General features: G+C 40.7%; 1 protein-coding gene across 1 annotated transcript in view; it reads left to right on the top strand.

Moving 5' to 3' along the window:
• LOC107705014 (apoptosis-stimulating of p53 protein 2-like) overlaps positions 1-15,922 on the top strand; it is a 41,691-nt gene that overhangs the window by 6,561 nt on the left and 19,208 nt on the right. Inside the window, exons 3-8 of the mRNA XM_016508128.1 lie at positions 6,688-6,801; positions 10,847-10,914; positions 11,080-11,181; positions 11,254-11,428; positions 14,269-14,450; positions 14,524-14,694. Of these exons, the coding sequence (XP_016363614.1) occupies positions 6,688-6,801; positions 10,847-10,914; positions 11,080-11,181; positions 11,254-11,428; positions 14,269-14,450; positions 14,524-14,694 (812 nt within the window). The remainder of the gene's footprint in view (positions 1-6,687; positions 6,802-10,846; positions 10,915-11,079; positions 11,182-11,253; positions 11,429-14,268; positions 14,451-14,523; positions 14,695-15,922) is intronic.

Below are 15,922 nucleotides of genomic sequence, written 5' to 3'. Positions count from 1 at the left end.
TATTTATATGCAACAGATATAAAATTCCATGCAGAAGTGATACAGGTCTGTAAATGAGACTGGACAAGATTAAGCAACGATTAGCTGATAGATAATTTCCGTGGACAAGACGCTAAGTGATCATGTGCCTGTATAAGGAGGAGTTGGGGATGGAGGAGGGTAAGTGCATGTCTGTGCGTCAGACTAAGGCAAGTGTGAGTACGGATGAACTTATATATGGAGCGTAGCGATAGTTCTGGCAGGCCATGTTAGTCAAGCTCGCATCAGCTGACACTCAGCTGATCCACGTCTACCTATAGGATCACGACACCAATCATAATTCCCTTCATAAGGTCCCTTCAGTCATTATTCAGCAGCTATCGCTTCGCTTAGGAACTAATCAGACGGCGAATTCCATCTCCATAGGAAGCGTTTAATCTGGATTTTCGACAGGATTCCCACAGAGTATCTCACCAGATTCAAGTTGTGAACTTAAGCGAATTCGCCGCGTTGTTTGTCAAGACGATAGACTGAAGTGATCTGAGCGAGCACGGCTCCTCGCAATTCATTGCAATTCATCGCCGAAGTTGTGCTAATACGACTGCACCAACAACTTTACATGAGATCTGCTTCCCCGCTGGAAGAAGCAAGATATTCAAGAAGGGTTAAAGCATCCACGTAACAACTGGCCATTTCACCTTTATTCATCTCTGAATGTCTTCACGAAGCTAAGCAAAGTTTCTTTCATTTTATTGCCTAATGCTATGTTGGCGAACATGCTTCAGATATTGCTCATTGTCTAAGGCTAGTTGTTCAGTTATGTTTGCTAGGCATGCTATCGTATTGTCACACTGGTAACATTACCAGTTAAATTTACCAGCGAGCCTTGTTTTAATCTGTTGTCAAGGCTGTCAATATGAAACAGGCTTGCTGCTTCAGGCTCATCTATTGGGGATGCTTTCATTAAACTTATCCGACTATTTCCAACACGCTGTCTTTATGTCAGTGATATGCTGTTGCTCAAGCTAACTAGTGCATCGGTAATGTGCTTGATACTTTATGCGCAGATCGTAAATTTGCTTCTTAAGTTGTATCAATGCTAAACGTTATCCGGACAAGGGCAAATGCTGTTGCCTAAATTCGATTATTGACCATATGCCATACTGCTTTAAAGGGGCATGCTGCTCTTTTTAGCTGAAAGTCATATACACCTAGGATGCCTCGAGGCTGAGTAAAAACGTGCTAATTTTCATTTTTGTGTGAACTAACCCTTTAAACCTAGATCTATATAACAGCAGACCTGCCAACCTGTATGGTATTTTGTGTAGCGGCTACACATTTTGACCTCAAAGTACGTTGGTACGATTTGTCATTTTAAATTACGAAAAAATTGGTGAGGCCTCTGTCCACATGCAGGATTCAAATCAAGCATCAGCAAAAGATGAAGAGTTCGACCAATCAGGGCATTTTTTTTTTCTTTTTCGGTTTAAATAACATCCATGCACTTTATTTCTCTCCAAACCGGCTCTGTTTGTGTGTCTGTGATTCTACGCGCTGAGATGAGGAAACGCCTCCCTGCTTATAACCAGCATTTGAAAAAGCAACACATGCCAAACATCTTACCTTCTAATGACTTGTAATGAGAAGAGTTTCTAAACCTGTTGTCCAACAAAAGAGAACATTATAACTTGGTTTTACTCCACAACATCATTCGAATGTTAGAAATATCTTCCATTTGTGATCTGATGGGACTTCCTATAACAGAATGATGCAGAAATGGAGCGTAGCGATAGTTCTGGCAGGCCATGTTAGTCAAGCTCGCATCAGCTGACACTCAGCTGATCCACGTCTACCTATAGGATCACGACACCAATCATAATTCCCTTCAGTCATTATTCAGCAGCTGTCGCTTCGCTCAGGAACTAATCAGATGGCGAATTCCATCTCCATAGGAAGCGTTTAATCTGGATTTTCGACAGGATTCCCACAGAGTATCTCACCAGATTCAAGTTGTGAACTTAAGCGAATTCGCCGCGTTGTTTGTCAAGACGATAGACTGAAGTGATCTGAGCGAGCACGGCTCCTCGCAATTCATTGCAATTCATCGCCGAAGTTGTGCTAATACGACTGCACCAACAACTTTACATGAGATCTGCTTCCCCGCTGGAAGAAGCAAGATATTCAAGAAGGGTTAAAGCATCCACGTAACAACTGCCCATTTCACCTTTATTCATCTCTGAATGTCTTCACGAAGCTAAGCAAAGTTTCTTTCATTTTATTGCCTAATGCTATGTTGGCGAACATGCTTCAGATATTGCTCATTGTCTAAGGCTAGTTGTTCAGTTATGTTTGCTAGGCATGCTATCGTATTGTCACACTGGTAACATTACCAGTTAAATTTACCAGCGAGCCTTGTTTTAATCTGTTGTCAAGGCTGTCAATATGAAACAGGCTTGCTGCTTCAGGCTCATCTATTGGGGATGCTTTCATTAAACTTATCCGAACACGCTGTACACGCTGTCTTTATGTCAGTGATATGCTGTTGCTCAAGCTAACTAGTGCATCGGTAATGCTTTATGCGCTTTATGCGCAGATCATAAATTTGCTTCTAAAGTTGTATCAATGCTAAACGTTATCCGGACAAGGGCAAATGCTGTTGCCTAAATTCGATTATTGACCATATGCCATACTGCTTTAAAGGGGCATGCTGCTCTTTTTAGCTGTTATAAAAGAGCACCCCTTCGCTACTTCTATTCTTCTGTAAGGGCATGCTGCCCCACGCTATGCATTTCAGAAGGTCTTTGCTTAAAGCTATCAGGGTATTGGGATTGCTTGCTTGTTAAGGCTTATCTAGTGTCCAGTATCATATCGTTGCTAGACCTGCCGTTGCTTAAGCGGGATTTATACTTTTGCTTGGCTCCGCTTCGCGAGCCTCCGCTGACTGCGCACGCACCTTCCCAAACAGACAAGGCTTATACTTGTCGCGTTCGCTGTTGTACTATTCTTTGAAACAACAGGGGGCGACGAGGAGTAATTGTCCTCTAAAACCATCAGGAATCACCGGTCAGAAGAAGTAATTTGCCGGTACAAGATTTCTTGCGTGATGAATGAGTTGATGATGAACTGATAAACTGATTAAAATAATCTTAAGCTTGTGTTTATTTTGCATCAAAACCAAGACAACTTTAAGCAAATAGTGTATAAATAGTATCTAATTGAATTCTATTTCTATTTTTATACAATGAAAATAAAACGTACTTCAATTTAAAAGCCTTAGACAAACTATGCAAAAAAAACCTCTACATTGTTTTCCCTCAAAGCGTTGAAAGTGCACCTGGTGGAGTTTGAACTTAACATCAACTGCTTCTGTTTCACACAAATGCCGGCACAGACGTGCATGTTTGGCTAGAGTCGCTTTGAACTCGTGCATCTTCGGAAGTGGAGCTGCGCGGAAAGTTACAAAAATGTCGTGCACACCGCCACGCAAAATGACGTTGAGCGCACTCAAAGCGAACTTCCGCCAACACCGCGATGACGTCATATTTGCCGCGCGTACCTAAGCGAACTTGTGGACGCGTTGAGTATAAATCACCCTTTAGGCTATTGGGTGTTTCTGCAGTGCTGGTATCCGGGTAAACTTGTGACAGCAAGAAGCTTATGTTAAGCTATTGTTTAAGGCCATCAGTTATCTTGAGATCTGCTTGCTGCTATGGGTCATCTGGTTATTGGTAATGCTATTTTCTTTAGGTCTGACTACTGCAACATGCCGTGCGTAAGCAAGCTTTTACATACTGTTGCATAAGCTTCGAGAGTATTGGTAAGGATTGTCTACTACACTAATGCGGGTTATCAGATAGAGGACATGTATGTCAGTGAACGCTAATATCATGGGAGGCGACAACCTGTATAAACATGACTTGAATCATTGAGCTATATGCCATGTTATGGATGCTAAGCTTAGGCTAGGCAGAATCTGCGATCTCTAAACCTGCCATTGCTTGCTCTACGGCTGCAGTACGCAGTGTTTGCTACAACTGGCAACTAGGCTGCAAACTAGTGGATTCTGCATCTTAATTTCAGGTTGCTTTAAAAAGGGGCTTGTTGCTCTTCTTGGCTGCTATTAAGAAGAGCACCGCTTCGCTGCTACACTCCTCCGGTAAGAGGCTTGCTACTCTTCTTAGCTGATTATAAAGAAGAGCAACACTCCTCCGGTAAGGGGCTTGCTGCTCTTCTTGGCTGCTATTAAGAAGAGCTCCTCTTCGCTGCTACACTCCTCCGGTAAGGGGCTTGCTGCTCTTCTTGGCTGCTATTAAGAAGAGCCACTCTCCTTCTGTAAGGTATTCAGTTATTGCTATCAGCATTTTGGTTGCGGGGTTCAGCATATGGTTGTTTTGGGGGGTATTCTGCTCTCCCTGCTCCTATCCATGCTAGGCTGTGTGGATGGGCAGAGAGTGTTTGCCCAGAACAGAACCATTCCCCCAACCTAAAATGTATGTTAATCATAAGTTATATTGACGATAGTGGTCCTGACAGAAATGGAGCGTAGCATTAGTTCTGGCAGGCCATGCTAGTCAAGCTCGCATCAGCTGACACTCAGCCGATCCACGTCTACCTATAGGATCACGACACCAATCATAATTCCCTTCATAAGTTCCCTTCAGTCATTATTCAGCAGCTATCGCTTCGCTCAGGAACTAATCACCCACCTCCATCCCCAGCTCCTCCGCTCGTCCAGGACTTGGCAGTGAATATATCATTGAGTCAGACCACTGAATCATGTTGTTAAAATAATCACGTAGAACATTAATGGTATCTGCTACATTTATCATTGATGTTAGTTCTGTTCTGTTAACCTAGGGGCGTATTCTGCTCTCACTGCTCCTATCCATGCTAGGCTGCGTGGATGGGCAGGGAGTGTTTGCCCAGAACAGAACCATTCCCCCAACCTAAAATGTATGCTAATCGTAAGTTATATTGACGATAGTGGTCCTGACAGAAATATATTTTCTCTACTGTAATAAAGGCTATGAATATCCTTAATTATTATGAAAGTACCCGAGGTGGTTTTAAGAACACCGATAAACTATACATTGTCGCAGTCAAGTGTTTGTCTTAATGTTTCATCATTCAAAGTGTTTCTATCTTCTTTTAATTCAGTTACAGTGCTAGCTGGATGCAGGGCTCTAGGCATTCTTCCCACTGGTTGCTCTGCTGCGACTAACTTTCTCAGTTGGTCGCACGAGCATGATTTGGTCACATTTTTTTTCTTTTTTCTTTTTGCGCTACAACATGGGATTAATCAATGCATGCTGATGAATAGTTATTCTCTTATTATAGCTGATAGCTATATATGGTAACAAAGTGTTTAACATTCAATCCATTCTTTTTCATCAGTATTATTTGTGTTTTGAATTTTGCGTACGGGTGTTCCTCTTTTGCGGCATTATAAGTCAGGCTTCGGACGCTTTCCCTTTCGAATTCGCGATTTTGGTGTCTCGTTTTGCAAGTAAAGATAATTGCCTGTTGCGCTTACATGTATACATTCACTTTTTAAGCCTAAAGCAAATGCTTGAAAGATGGACTCAATGGAATTGAAAAGCACAACAACAATAAAACAGTAGGCTACAATGACAAGCTAGCTTATATAACGTTTATTAACAAAATCGAATAAGACAAGGCACGGCTTACACCACATGCTGTATTCTATATTGACTAATAAATTACAGAACGTTTAGCAAACACTGAGGAATCAAATAAATAAAAAAAAAATAAAAGAAAGACTCCATAGTCTCCACAGCAAAGATAAGAGGCTTTTCAAAGTGAAAACTAAAAGAAAAGTAAAACTAAACTGGCTGTCGGTGACATTGTTGTATATTCACTTTCTCTGGTTTAAGTAGCATTCTTTTACATTAATCCTCCGTCTGCCATCGTTTCCTCAGTATTTGTGTCATTTGTGCCATGGCGCTTTATGGAGAACGCTTTTGAGCAACGCAGACCATGCACTCACACAAATGTGACCATGACAAATTTTAACTTGCACATTCTCAAAAAATTGTTGCAAATGCGACCATTTTGGACGCAGTCTAGAGCCCTGTGGATGCCTTTGTCCATATAAGGGATTTGCTGCAGCGTCGCCATTCTTATTACTTCTGTGATGCATGTGTAGATTTTCTGCGCGAGGGCACCCTCTGGCTTTCAGGATGAATGAAACAGACATTACATGTGTTTATAGCAGGAAATAATGGCCAATCCATAAAAATAATACTACTCTCAAAAGAAATTTGAAGTAAACATATGATAATCCATGTTTTTCTACAGTGTATATACGTTTTTGGAGTTTTAATTAGTGTACTGGAGTGAGGGTAATCAAAAATATTTTCCAAGGTTGACAGGTCTGTAACATCTCTGTCACATCTTTATACTCATTAAGTGCATTGCTAGAGCAACCTCAGACTCCAGTTTCTAGCAAAGGAAACATCTGCTGTATCACACTGGCTGCGTGAAGCTCTGGGGAAGATTGTACTGCACTAAAATCAATGATGAAGATCTGTTCCAGCAGCGGCTGTCCTGTCTCTGTTATGGCTTGTGGGAATCCTGAATCCTTACCACACTTTTGTTCCATGAATACAGTAGATAGCGCTAAATAAAGGTTCCTTTTATTAACTGGATGTTGGATGAATGCATGTGTGTTTGTGTGACTGAATGCAGAGCGGGAGATAGGCGAGAGCGAGAAGATGATGGATCTGCTGCTGCAGTGGGGGCAGGAGAGGCCTGAGGTTCGCTTCTTTCTGCGTCGAGGAAAAGCACCCAACCTGCTGACAGGTAAGCTCTTACCGTAATGTTTACTGCTGCCCAAGTACACGGAAGGATTGGTATATTCACTTCTGTCACTGATAGTCTTGCAGAGATACTTAATCCAAAAAAAAACGTTCCTGCACCTCTGTGATCCCAAAACTCAGCCATACACACGCACTCTCACACACACACACAAACAAGTGAGTTAAGTCAAAATGACTTAGGAATGTATCAGTGCTTGACAAAATATTATTTAATTTTTGTATTTAACATCCTTCAATTATTTAGCAACGGTCAACAGAAATGGCTGCCAACAACCAATCAAGTTGCAGCAGCTGATAAAAATAGCTGGTTGTTATGAAGTTTAATTACAGGTTGTCTATGTTTTACATAATCTTACATAATTAAATAATAATGATCTTACTTGCTCTGCCTTCTGGTGGTTTTACTACCATAACAGCTAGGCTCCAACAACTTTGGACAACAATATTGGATAATATTTTTAAAACATTGCACAACTCTATAGTAAAACATTTATCTCAGTCATTGCTTAAAGGGGTCATGAAATGAGAAATCAGAATTTTCCTGGATCTTTTGACATAAGAGGCCATTGTGCTATAGAAACAAACTCAATAACTTATGCATTAGTCACAAATTTTTTTTTACTGAAAGCAAGCTCCCAAAACGACTCATTTTCTGCTTTAGTGTTTTTATTACGTAACAGCCTGCACAGACACGGATCAATGCCTCGCTGCCTGTCTGGCGTCGCTCACTGGTCCGTGTTTGTGAAGGGAGAGATTCTAAAAACACAATCACATGGAATATAAATAGATTTATGCTGAGTTTTTCCAATTTTGTGCATTTCTTAGTTGCAGAAGTGCATTGTCTCTGCAAACCTTCCAAAGGATTCTTACATATGGGAAGAGACCTTTTATGTTCAGTGTGTACAAATTTGAAGAAAAGTCCTGCTTCTTAGAGGACCAACGTCCACGTATACTGCAGAGTTTCAAACATAATTACGGGAGTGAATCCGCTGAATCGTCCTGTGAGTCACTGCTGAATTGCTGATAATGGACAGGACGAAATATCTGACAAGCTGATGTCAGAATAGACCTGAGCATTGAGTGGTGCAGTGGAAATGCAGTATAGAACAGCAGCGTAGAAAAGAATCAGAGAAGCAAGTGTGTTTTTGCTGAATATGTTCAGCAGCTTTTACAGTTTGAGTTTCTTAACTCTTAACCGATTGTCTTCAGAAAAGTTTCGATGTCATTTTCATTTAATCTTTCCTATAATGCCTGATAAAGCGGTGTTTATGAGCGCAGCGCTGTTTTGTTTACAGCCGTTACCGGGGAAACCGCTATTTCTGCCGCTCCTAAAGCGCCTCCTGCTGGCAGAGAATGAATTTACACTTTCAATAAGCCCGTTTGCTGTTTTATATTTACATTATATACATGCATATTTCCCCCAGGGGAAGCTGCCACACATAGAGTGTAAGTCTGTGGGAAACACTGCAAGTAGTTAACTAGTTAAAAATATGTAAATAGTTAATCCTTCATATAAATGGCATGAGGCATTGTGACGTTTCCTACACTTGAGCATGTGTTTGTGTTGGGTCGCATCTTTGTCCAGTGTTTGGCCTCTGATGAGTCTGAGTCTCTGGTAGGGCATATTTATTTATGTCACAATTGGACAAAAGCTTTGCAAACACCCTTACAGTGATGTGACCGTGGTGTTTCTTTCTCACGCTCCCCCAAACAGCTGCACTGGGAGTGAGTGCGAGTGTGCATGTGTGTGTGTGTGTGCGTGTGTGTGTGCGTGTGTGTGTGTCTGAGTGTGTGTGTGAGTGCGTGTGAGTGCGTGTGCGTGCGTGTGTGTGCACGCACGTGTGTGTGTGTGTGTGTGCGCGCCTGTGTGTGTGTGTGTTTTTTTTACTGGTTGATTTTAGTCTCAGTCCATTTATAACCACAGGTGCCAGTTTCTTTATGACGTGAATATGGATATGTGCGTCTCCTGCTCATTTACCCACAGCCCTCTAAATCACAGAATGATGAAATGATCTTGGAGAGAGAAAAAATCATCATAAATTAGGGCTGGACGATATGGCCAAAATTGATATCACGATATATTTCTTAATTTCGGTCGATACGATATAATTCCGATATCGATATGAACACTATTTATCTGAAATAGAAATCTTTTGTAACATTATAAATGCCTTTATCATCACTTTTGATCAATTTTAAGCATCCTTGCTAAATAAAAGTATTAATTTCTATCATTTCTTTCCCAAAAAAATAATGAAAATTATACTGAATGGAATAGTGTATAATGTTACAAAAGCTTTTTATTTCATGTACTCAACTCAACTGTTTAAAATCAATATTTAAAACTCAACTGTTTTAAATATTGATAATCAGCAAATCAGCATATTAGAATGATTTCTGAAGGATCATGTGACACTGAAGACTGGAGTAATGATGCTGAAAATTTACCTATGTATGATCACAGGAATAAATTACATTTTAAAATCTATTCAAATAGAAAGCAGTTTTAAATAGAAAAAATATTTCAACATTTTACAGTTTTTGATGTACTCAGCTCCGCTCATGAATGCTACTTCATCAGATCAAATGAAAATGCCATCGAAACTTTTCTGAAGACAGTCGGTTCCCTTCAGAGATACATTCATATAAAACACCCGCGCCGTGTTATGATTTTGAAACGTGCAGTGCTCATGTTTATTCAACGAAGTCAAACGCCACAAATAAATCAATGTATGGGAAACTGGTAATGTATATCGAAATATCGGAAATGTGTTTAAAAATCATATCACCGTTATTGAGAAAAATTATATCGCGATACATATTGATATTGAATTATTGTCCAGCCCTATCATAAATATGATGAAGCATGTGTAAAAACCTTCAATATGACAAAAACAGTTTATTTACAGTCATGAAGGCTCTCATGAGGTTATAAAGCAATATCTGCAGGACTCAATTCATGTAACATACTCTAATTTCACATCTGGCTGCATATACAGGATGTCCTTGTGTTCAAAAACAACTAGACTTGAGGGCATGCGGCTCAAAACTCAGGGTTGGCGATGCATGTGATTGAATTTTTGATTATTTTTAACTTGACATGCCTTTTTAAAAAGTGGCGCTCATGGCAAAGGACCCATCAAACTGTTTAAAGATGGCTGTGCATGTTTACATGGACCTAATATTAAAAACTGAGCAAGGAACAACTAAAAGGTAAAAGACAATATCTTTGTGTTGTGGCTGAACAGGCAGCGCTGTGGTATCGGTGGGCGGGGCTAAACAGGCAGCGCTGTGGAATCGGTGGGCGGGGCTGAACAGGCAACACTGTGGAATCGGTGGGCGGGGCTGAACAGGCAGCGCTGTGGAATCGGTGGGTGGGGCTAAACAGGCAGCGCTGTGGAATCGGTGGGCGGGGCTAAACAGGCAGCGCTGTGGAATCGGTGGGCGGGGCTAAACAGGCAGTGCTGTGGAATCGGTGGGCGGGGCTAAACAGGCAGCGCTGTGGTATCGGTGGGCAGGCTAAACAGGCAGTGCTGTGGTATCGGTGGGCGGGGCTAAACAGATGTAGAAGATATAGAAGCAGGCGTTGATCTTCTGCGGAGGTGGTGCTTATCCACACTATTACATCATAGAGTAGAACATTCCACAAGTTGTTGTTTTGGCAGATTGCCTTCAATATGAGCTGTTTTTAGACTAACGACAAAGTTTTGAGTTCTGAAACTGACAGAATGCTTCTATAGTACAATGCTCTCTTATATGTCAAATGATCAAGGGAAGTTAGGTTTCTCAGTTCGTGACCCCTTTAAAGAATTGGCTAATCATGAATCTGTTTTCCCACATCAGTTATGTGCACTGGCAGAATCCATTATCAGTCAAACCTTACGCTAACAAGTGCTCTGATTACAGTAATGCGTTACACTCATCAGTGTCTGTAAGCAGAGTTTTTAAATTGAAGTTGGCATCGTTCAGGCTTGCGCTCAGGTGTTTTCCGCAGTATCGCTGGGCTTGAGCTTGTGTTTGTATTTCAGACTCCAGGACCTGGAATCAGAAGAGGAACGGCGTAAAGAAGCCCGCAGACAGACGGCCGGAGAATGGAGTGAGTCTGCCTGCACTCGTGTGCCTTTCATTTCCTCGTGCAACGTAATCCTCAACATTTGACTCACACATATGAAGGCATGAGAGGAATGCAGTCGAGTCGAACAGGAAATGGACGAGCTTGTGATGATTTCAGAGACTGATGTTGGCGTGTTGTGTTGTGCAGGTGAGCAGCCCGTGGATGGACATGACTCTAGCAGAGCTGCAGGACATGTCTGCCAGACAGCAGCATCAGATTGACACCCAGCAGCAGCTCCTGGCCTCCAAGGTACAGGATAACACATCAGAACACATCAAAAATGATGCAAATAACAACCTGTCCTCTCACTGTCCTGAGCAGGAGCAGCACTTGCATTTCCTGAAACAACAGGAGCACAGGCAGCTGCAGACCTCCTCGCAGCAGAAGAAACTGCAGCATCTGAGGGACGCGGTGGAGAAACAGGAGGCGCAGCTGAAGATGGTGCGAGCTCTGAAGGGACAGGTGGAGCAGAAACGCCTAAGCAATGGGAAACTCGGTGAGTTCTTTTGCTTTCTTCTGCCACTCGAGTTATTTAAATCATTCATACTTATTTTTTTGTCATCGACAGCTTTGATCTTGCAAATCTCTGAATCTGTTTTTATGGACATGAGCAGATATATCACCTGGTGCATACATATATTTAGACAAAAACATTTATTGTGGCCTCAAATTAAGAGTTTTGTTCCCTCGTTTTATTAATTTGTTCCCTCGCTAGTGGTCACAAATGAAAAAGGAGTTCCCACATGGCCACATTATACTTATTCATTCTAGGGACGAATCATTCAACTCATGATACTGATTTGAGATTTAAGACAAATTATAAATGAAAAGGCATCCTTTTATTAATTCTCAGACAAAATGCTGCACTTTTCTTTGTGAAGTTGAAATACATCAAGTAACAAAACTAAATAAAACATTTTTAAAGGGCACCTATTATGCAAAATCCACTTTTACATGGTGTTGGACATAAATGTGTGTGAACACAACCACCCATCAATGATAAAAATCCACCCACTCCTTATTTATTAATCCCCGTTAAACCAAGTCAGTCTCACTCGGCCTGCCGTTTTGATTCTCACGCAGTGTGACGTCATATTGTTTAGGCCCCGCCCTCGTTCGGTAGCGCGGTCGATTGATCCGCGGCGATGATAGGTCTGCGCGGTGCAAGCTCTGTAACATCGCGCTGTTTCGTCCCACTTTCAGTGCATTTGGCTTCCCATATGTACAGCTAAACACCGGTTCTCTCGCTCTGTTATGTTGCTTCTACCAGCTGTTTATTGCTGTAGATATGCAATGCAGAGAGACGTATACGCGACGCCCTCTTCTGCAGCTCATTTGCATTTAAAGTGATACACTCCAAAACAGCTCTTTTTTTAGACACACCCCAAAAATGACATTTTCCAGCTGTTATAATAAATTATCTGTTGGGTATTTTGGGCTGAAACTTCACAGACACATTCTGGGGACACCCAAGACCAATATTACATCTTTGAAAAAGGGGCATAATAGGTGCCCTTTAACAAATCCCAAATCAAATAAATAACACAATTAACAGAAATCTCTTCATATAAACAAACTAAGGCTTTGTCTGTGCACTTTCCATTTAAAATGAGAGGCAACCACTGCATTTTAATCACAATACAAACAAAGAGGCTGCAGACATACAGTATGAGCAGTTTTTGATTTAACACTAGAACTACCAAGGCAGTCATTTTGACCGTTTTAAAATTTTAAAATGAATAACTTCGTTGAAATAAAACCCATATAACTATAATGCCCTGACTTTTCCTAAATGTGTGTGTATTTTATTATAACATTGTTATTTTATTAAAATTACAAAACACAAAAGAGTTCTGAGTATTTCTACCTTGAATAACCAAAGCGGTCAAATTGACCGTTCGCATTACAGACGGTGTATAATTTCTGCTTTTGCGTGCTATGTTAGGCTCGAAGACTATAGCCTGGCTGTTATCAATAATAGCCTACTTCAATGTTATGACAAAATAGCCATACTACTAATAATAATAATGGCTATTAGTCTATTGTTTTTATGCTAGTGTAATGCTATAGCTAATGCATATAGGCTAATTTTAGCCCCGACAAGACTGATATTGTGAAATAAAACAAACTAATTCGGCTTTTTTTTTTAGCGACAGTGACAATGTTTATTATTATCTATACAATCATAACAGATCCCTTTATTCACGGATCACGATTCCAGTGGTGGCTGCATAGAATTGTTTCCAATTCATCTGAAACATTTCCAATAACTCCAGAGCGTTGTAAAGTACAAAAGTAAAAATGTATTGAAAAAAGATGTATGTAATTATTTCCAAAATTCACAACATGTTTTATCTACAGAAATATTCCGCTTCGGTTCATATTTGTTGGCATTTAGACTTTCAAATACAACGTTTTCACTGCAGTGAAAAACTTTTGCTCTCCCGCTTGCCGGACACAAAGCGAGACACGCACATTCGGGAGCGGTCTACGTAGCTCTTACACTTAAATATTACAAAAAATATCGTATTTTTTAGGTTGATGACGTCATAAAATATGACAACAGACATTCAAAGCTTCATTGTAAAACCTCAAAAGAAGCTTCGAATGTAAATATGATATGACAAAAATGGCATTCAGTTCAGTCTAATATGAACAGTCAGAATGACCGCTATGGCCATTCTAGTAATTATAGAATTCCGGTAGTTCTAGTGTTAATCATTTAGATTGAATAATTTAGAAATCTCAAGCAAAAAGAGAATGGTCTGACTTTAGCTTTGTGAAATTATGCTACATAAAACATCTGAACAAAACAAAAACAGCAGACGGGCTGAATGAGATGCAGTTTCACTCTCTGCCAGCAGGTGGCGCTTATGGAACAGCAGCGATACAGTGTTTCCTTGATTGCTGCTTTAATATGCATTATACAGAGATGAGATGAATAGAAAATACTATAAACTTTTCTGATGACAGTCAGTTCCAATCAACCCCCAATTGTACTGTATTTCGTTCATTTAACATCTCAACCGACTTGAATCGTCACACATTTGTTTCACATTTTTAACCAGCTCTGAGTGCACGTTACATCCCTAGTTCATTTCCTCGTTAATAAATTAATAAAATGAGGCAATGATTTAGTACAACGTGGCCACAATAACTATTTTTTTGTCTGCATGTCGTGTGGGGCTCCATACATGGGGATCTAAATATGACCACATTCATGTGACTGTTTGGATATTTTTGTGTGCGATCATCTCACATTCAGTGTTTTCAGTGCAGGCTGAAGGATCTTCAGCTCAGGCAGTGGAAGTTATTCTGTGTGTGTGTTTGTTTTAGTCGAGCAGGTGGAACAGATGAACAATCTGCACCTTCAGAAGCAGAAGGAGCTGGTAGTCGCCGTCTCTAAAGTGGAAGACCTGAGCAAACAGCTGGAGACCCTAAAAAACGGCCAGCTGGATGCACTTCACAGTAACCACAGCTCTGTGGCCGAGCTGGACAGACTCTACAGGGAACTACAGGTAAGAGCCGAGGAGGTGAAGATCACAGCCTCAGGCCTCTGTTCGAAACATCTCACCTGTGTGTGTTCACCAGATGAGGAAGAACATGAACCTGGATCAGAGCGCTAAACTGCAGCAGCAGAGAGAGAACCTGAACAAGAGGAACCAGGAGGTAGCCATCATGGACAGACGAGTCGGTGAGCTGCGAGATCGCCTGTGGAAGAAGAAAGCTGCCCTACAGCAGAAAGAGAACCTTCCTGTCAGCGTGAGCCATTTCTCCTGTTCACACCAGCTGATACATTCATACGAATTACAAGTCTGCATATACATGCATGCATTTAGCAGACACTTTTATCCAAAGCAACTTAAAAATGTATGTTTTATTAACAAAGTTCGGGAGGAGCACATTCAGATAACCAGAGTTTATCGAGGCAAAAGTCTAGGACTGCCCACTAATAGTGGACTAACCGTTAGTCGACCAGAAGAGGCTTGGTCGACCAAAATGTTATTAGTCGCAGAAAATTTTTTTATTGAAAAGAAAAAATCCACAGGTGAAGTCATGCAGATCGTTAACGGCTGGTCTTTGTGGTAATACAGTACATCAGGCAGGACATCCAAACGCTCACCTTTCATTCCTTTCGACCTCAAATATGGCTTACCATCTGAAACATGTTAGTAGCAGCAACTTTACATGGCAATCTAATGTAAGTCTAGAGATAAATGTGCGCTATTCAGTGTCTGTGCAGAGTGTGGAAGCTGAACAGTAGCTCACTGCAGGACAGATGGAGGCGCCGTTGCTGTCGCTTGCTCTTAAAATACTCCGTCATTTTTGCTCATGCACATAAGAGTAATACATCTTTCAAATCTGTAAAGACTCTACGTTTATTTGTGTGCACTCACAATAACAACAAAACATTGCGCTTTTGTAAAATAATGAAAGCACACATGATGCGCTTTCTGCCGTCTCGGTCTCTGTGAACTCGAGCGCGAAACTCATTGTATATCTTTGCGTTACAGACATTAAAAATATATCTATAGCGAGTGAAATGTCTAAATTGAAATAAACCAATTCAAATGGAAGACAAATATTCTCGAAAACCGAAAACAAAGAAAGCACTAGTTTATCAAAGTATTAAAATGTTAATGCAGTCTCCTTACTGTTTTTCCCGACACATTCATAATCATTACTTCTGCCGGTGTGCTGTGGCAAACTTTATGCGTGTTCTTGAGCGCTTATTAGGCTATGTAGGCAATTAAAGGCGTATTATAATGATTTAAATGGTTTATTAATAAATGTGCGATTAGTTGATTGATTCTTAAAATGAACGACTACTAGTCAACCAGAAAAATCTTTAATCGAGAGCAGCCCTACAAAAGTCGTAGTTAATAGCAAGAATGAGACCTTAACGGGGTGGTTGACTTTTTTTTTTCTAGGCTTGATTGTGTTTATGGGGTGCAGTCTAACATGTGTTAATGCTTCGTTTAAAAAAAAA

This window comes from Sinocyclocheilus anshuiensis, unplaced genomic scaffold, assembly GCF_001515605.1.
Source record: "Sinocyclocheilus anshuiensis isolate Anshui unplaced genomic scaffold, SAMN03320099.WGS_v1.1 scaffold31, whole genome shotgun sequence".
In the NCBI taxonomy this organism is placed as follows: domain Eukaryota; kingdom Metazoa; phylum Chordata; class Actinopteri; order Cypriniformes; family Cyprinidae; genus Sinocyclocheilus; species Sinocyclocheilus anshuiensis.
This window is presented reverse-complemented; position numbering and strand designations above follow the sequence as displayed.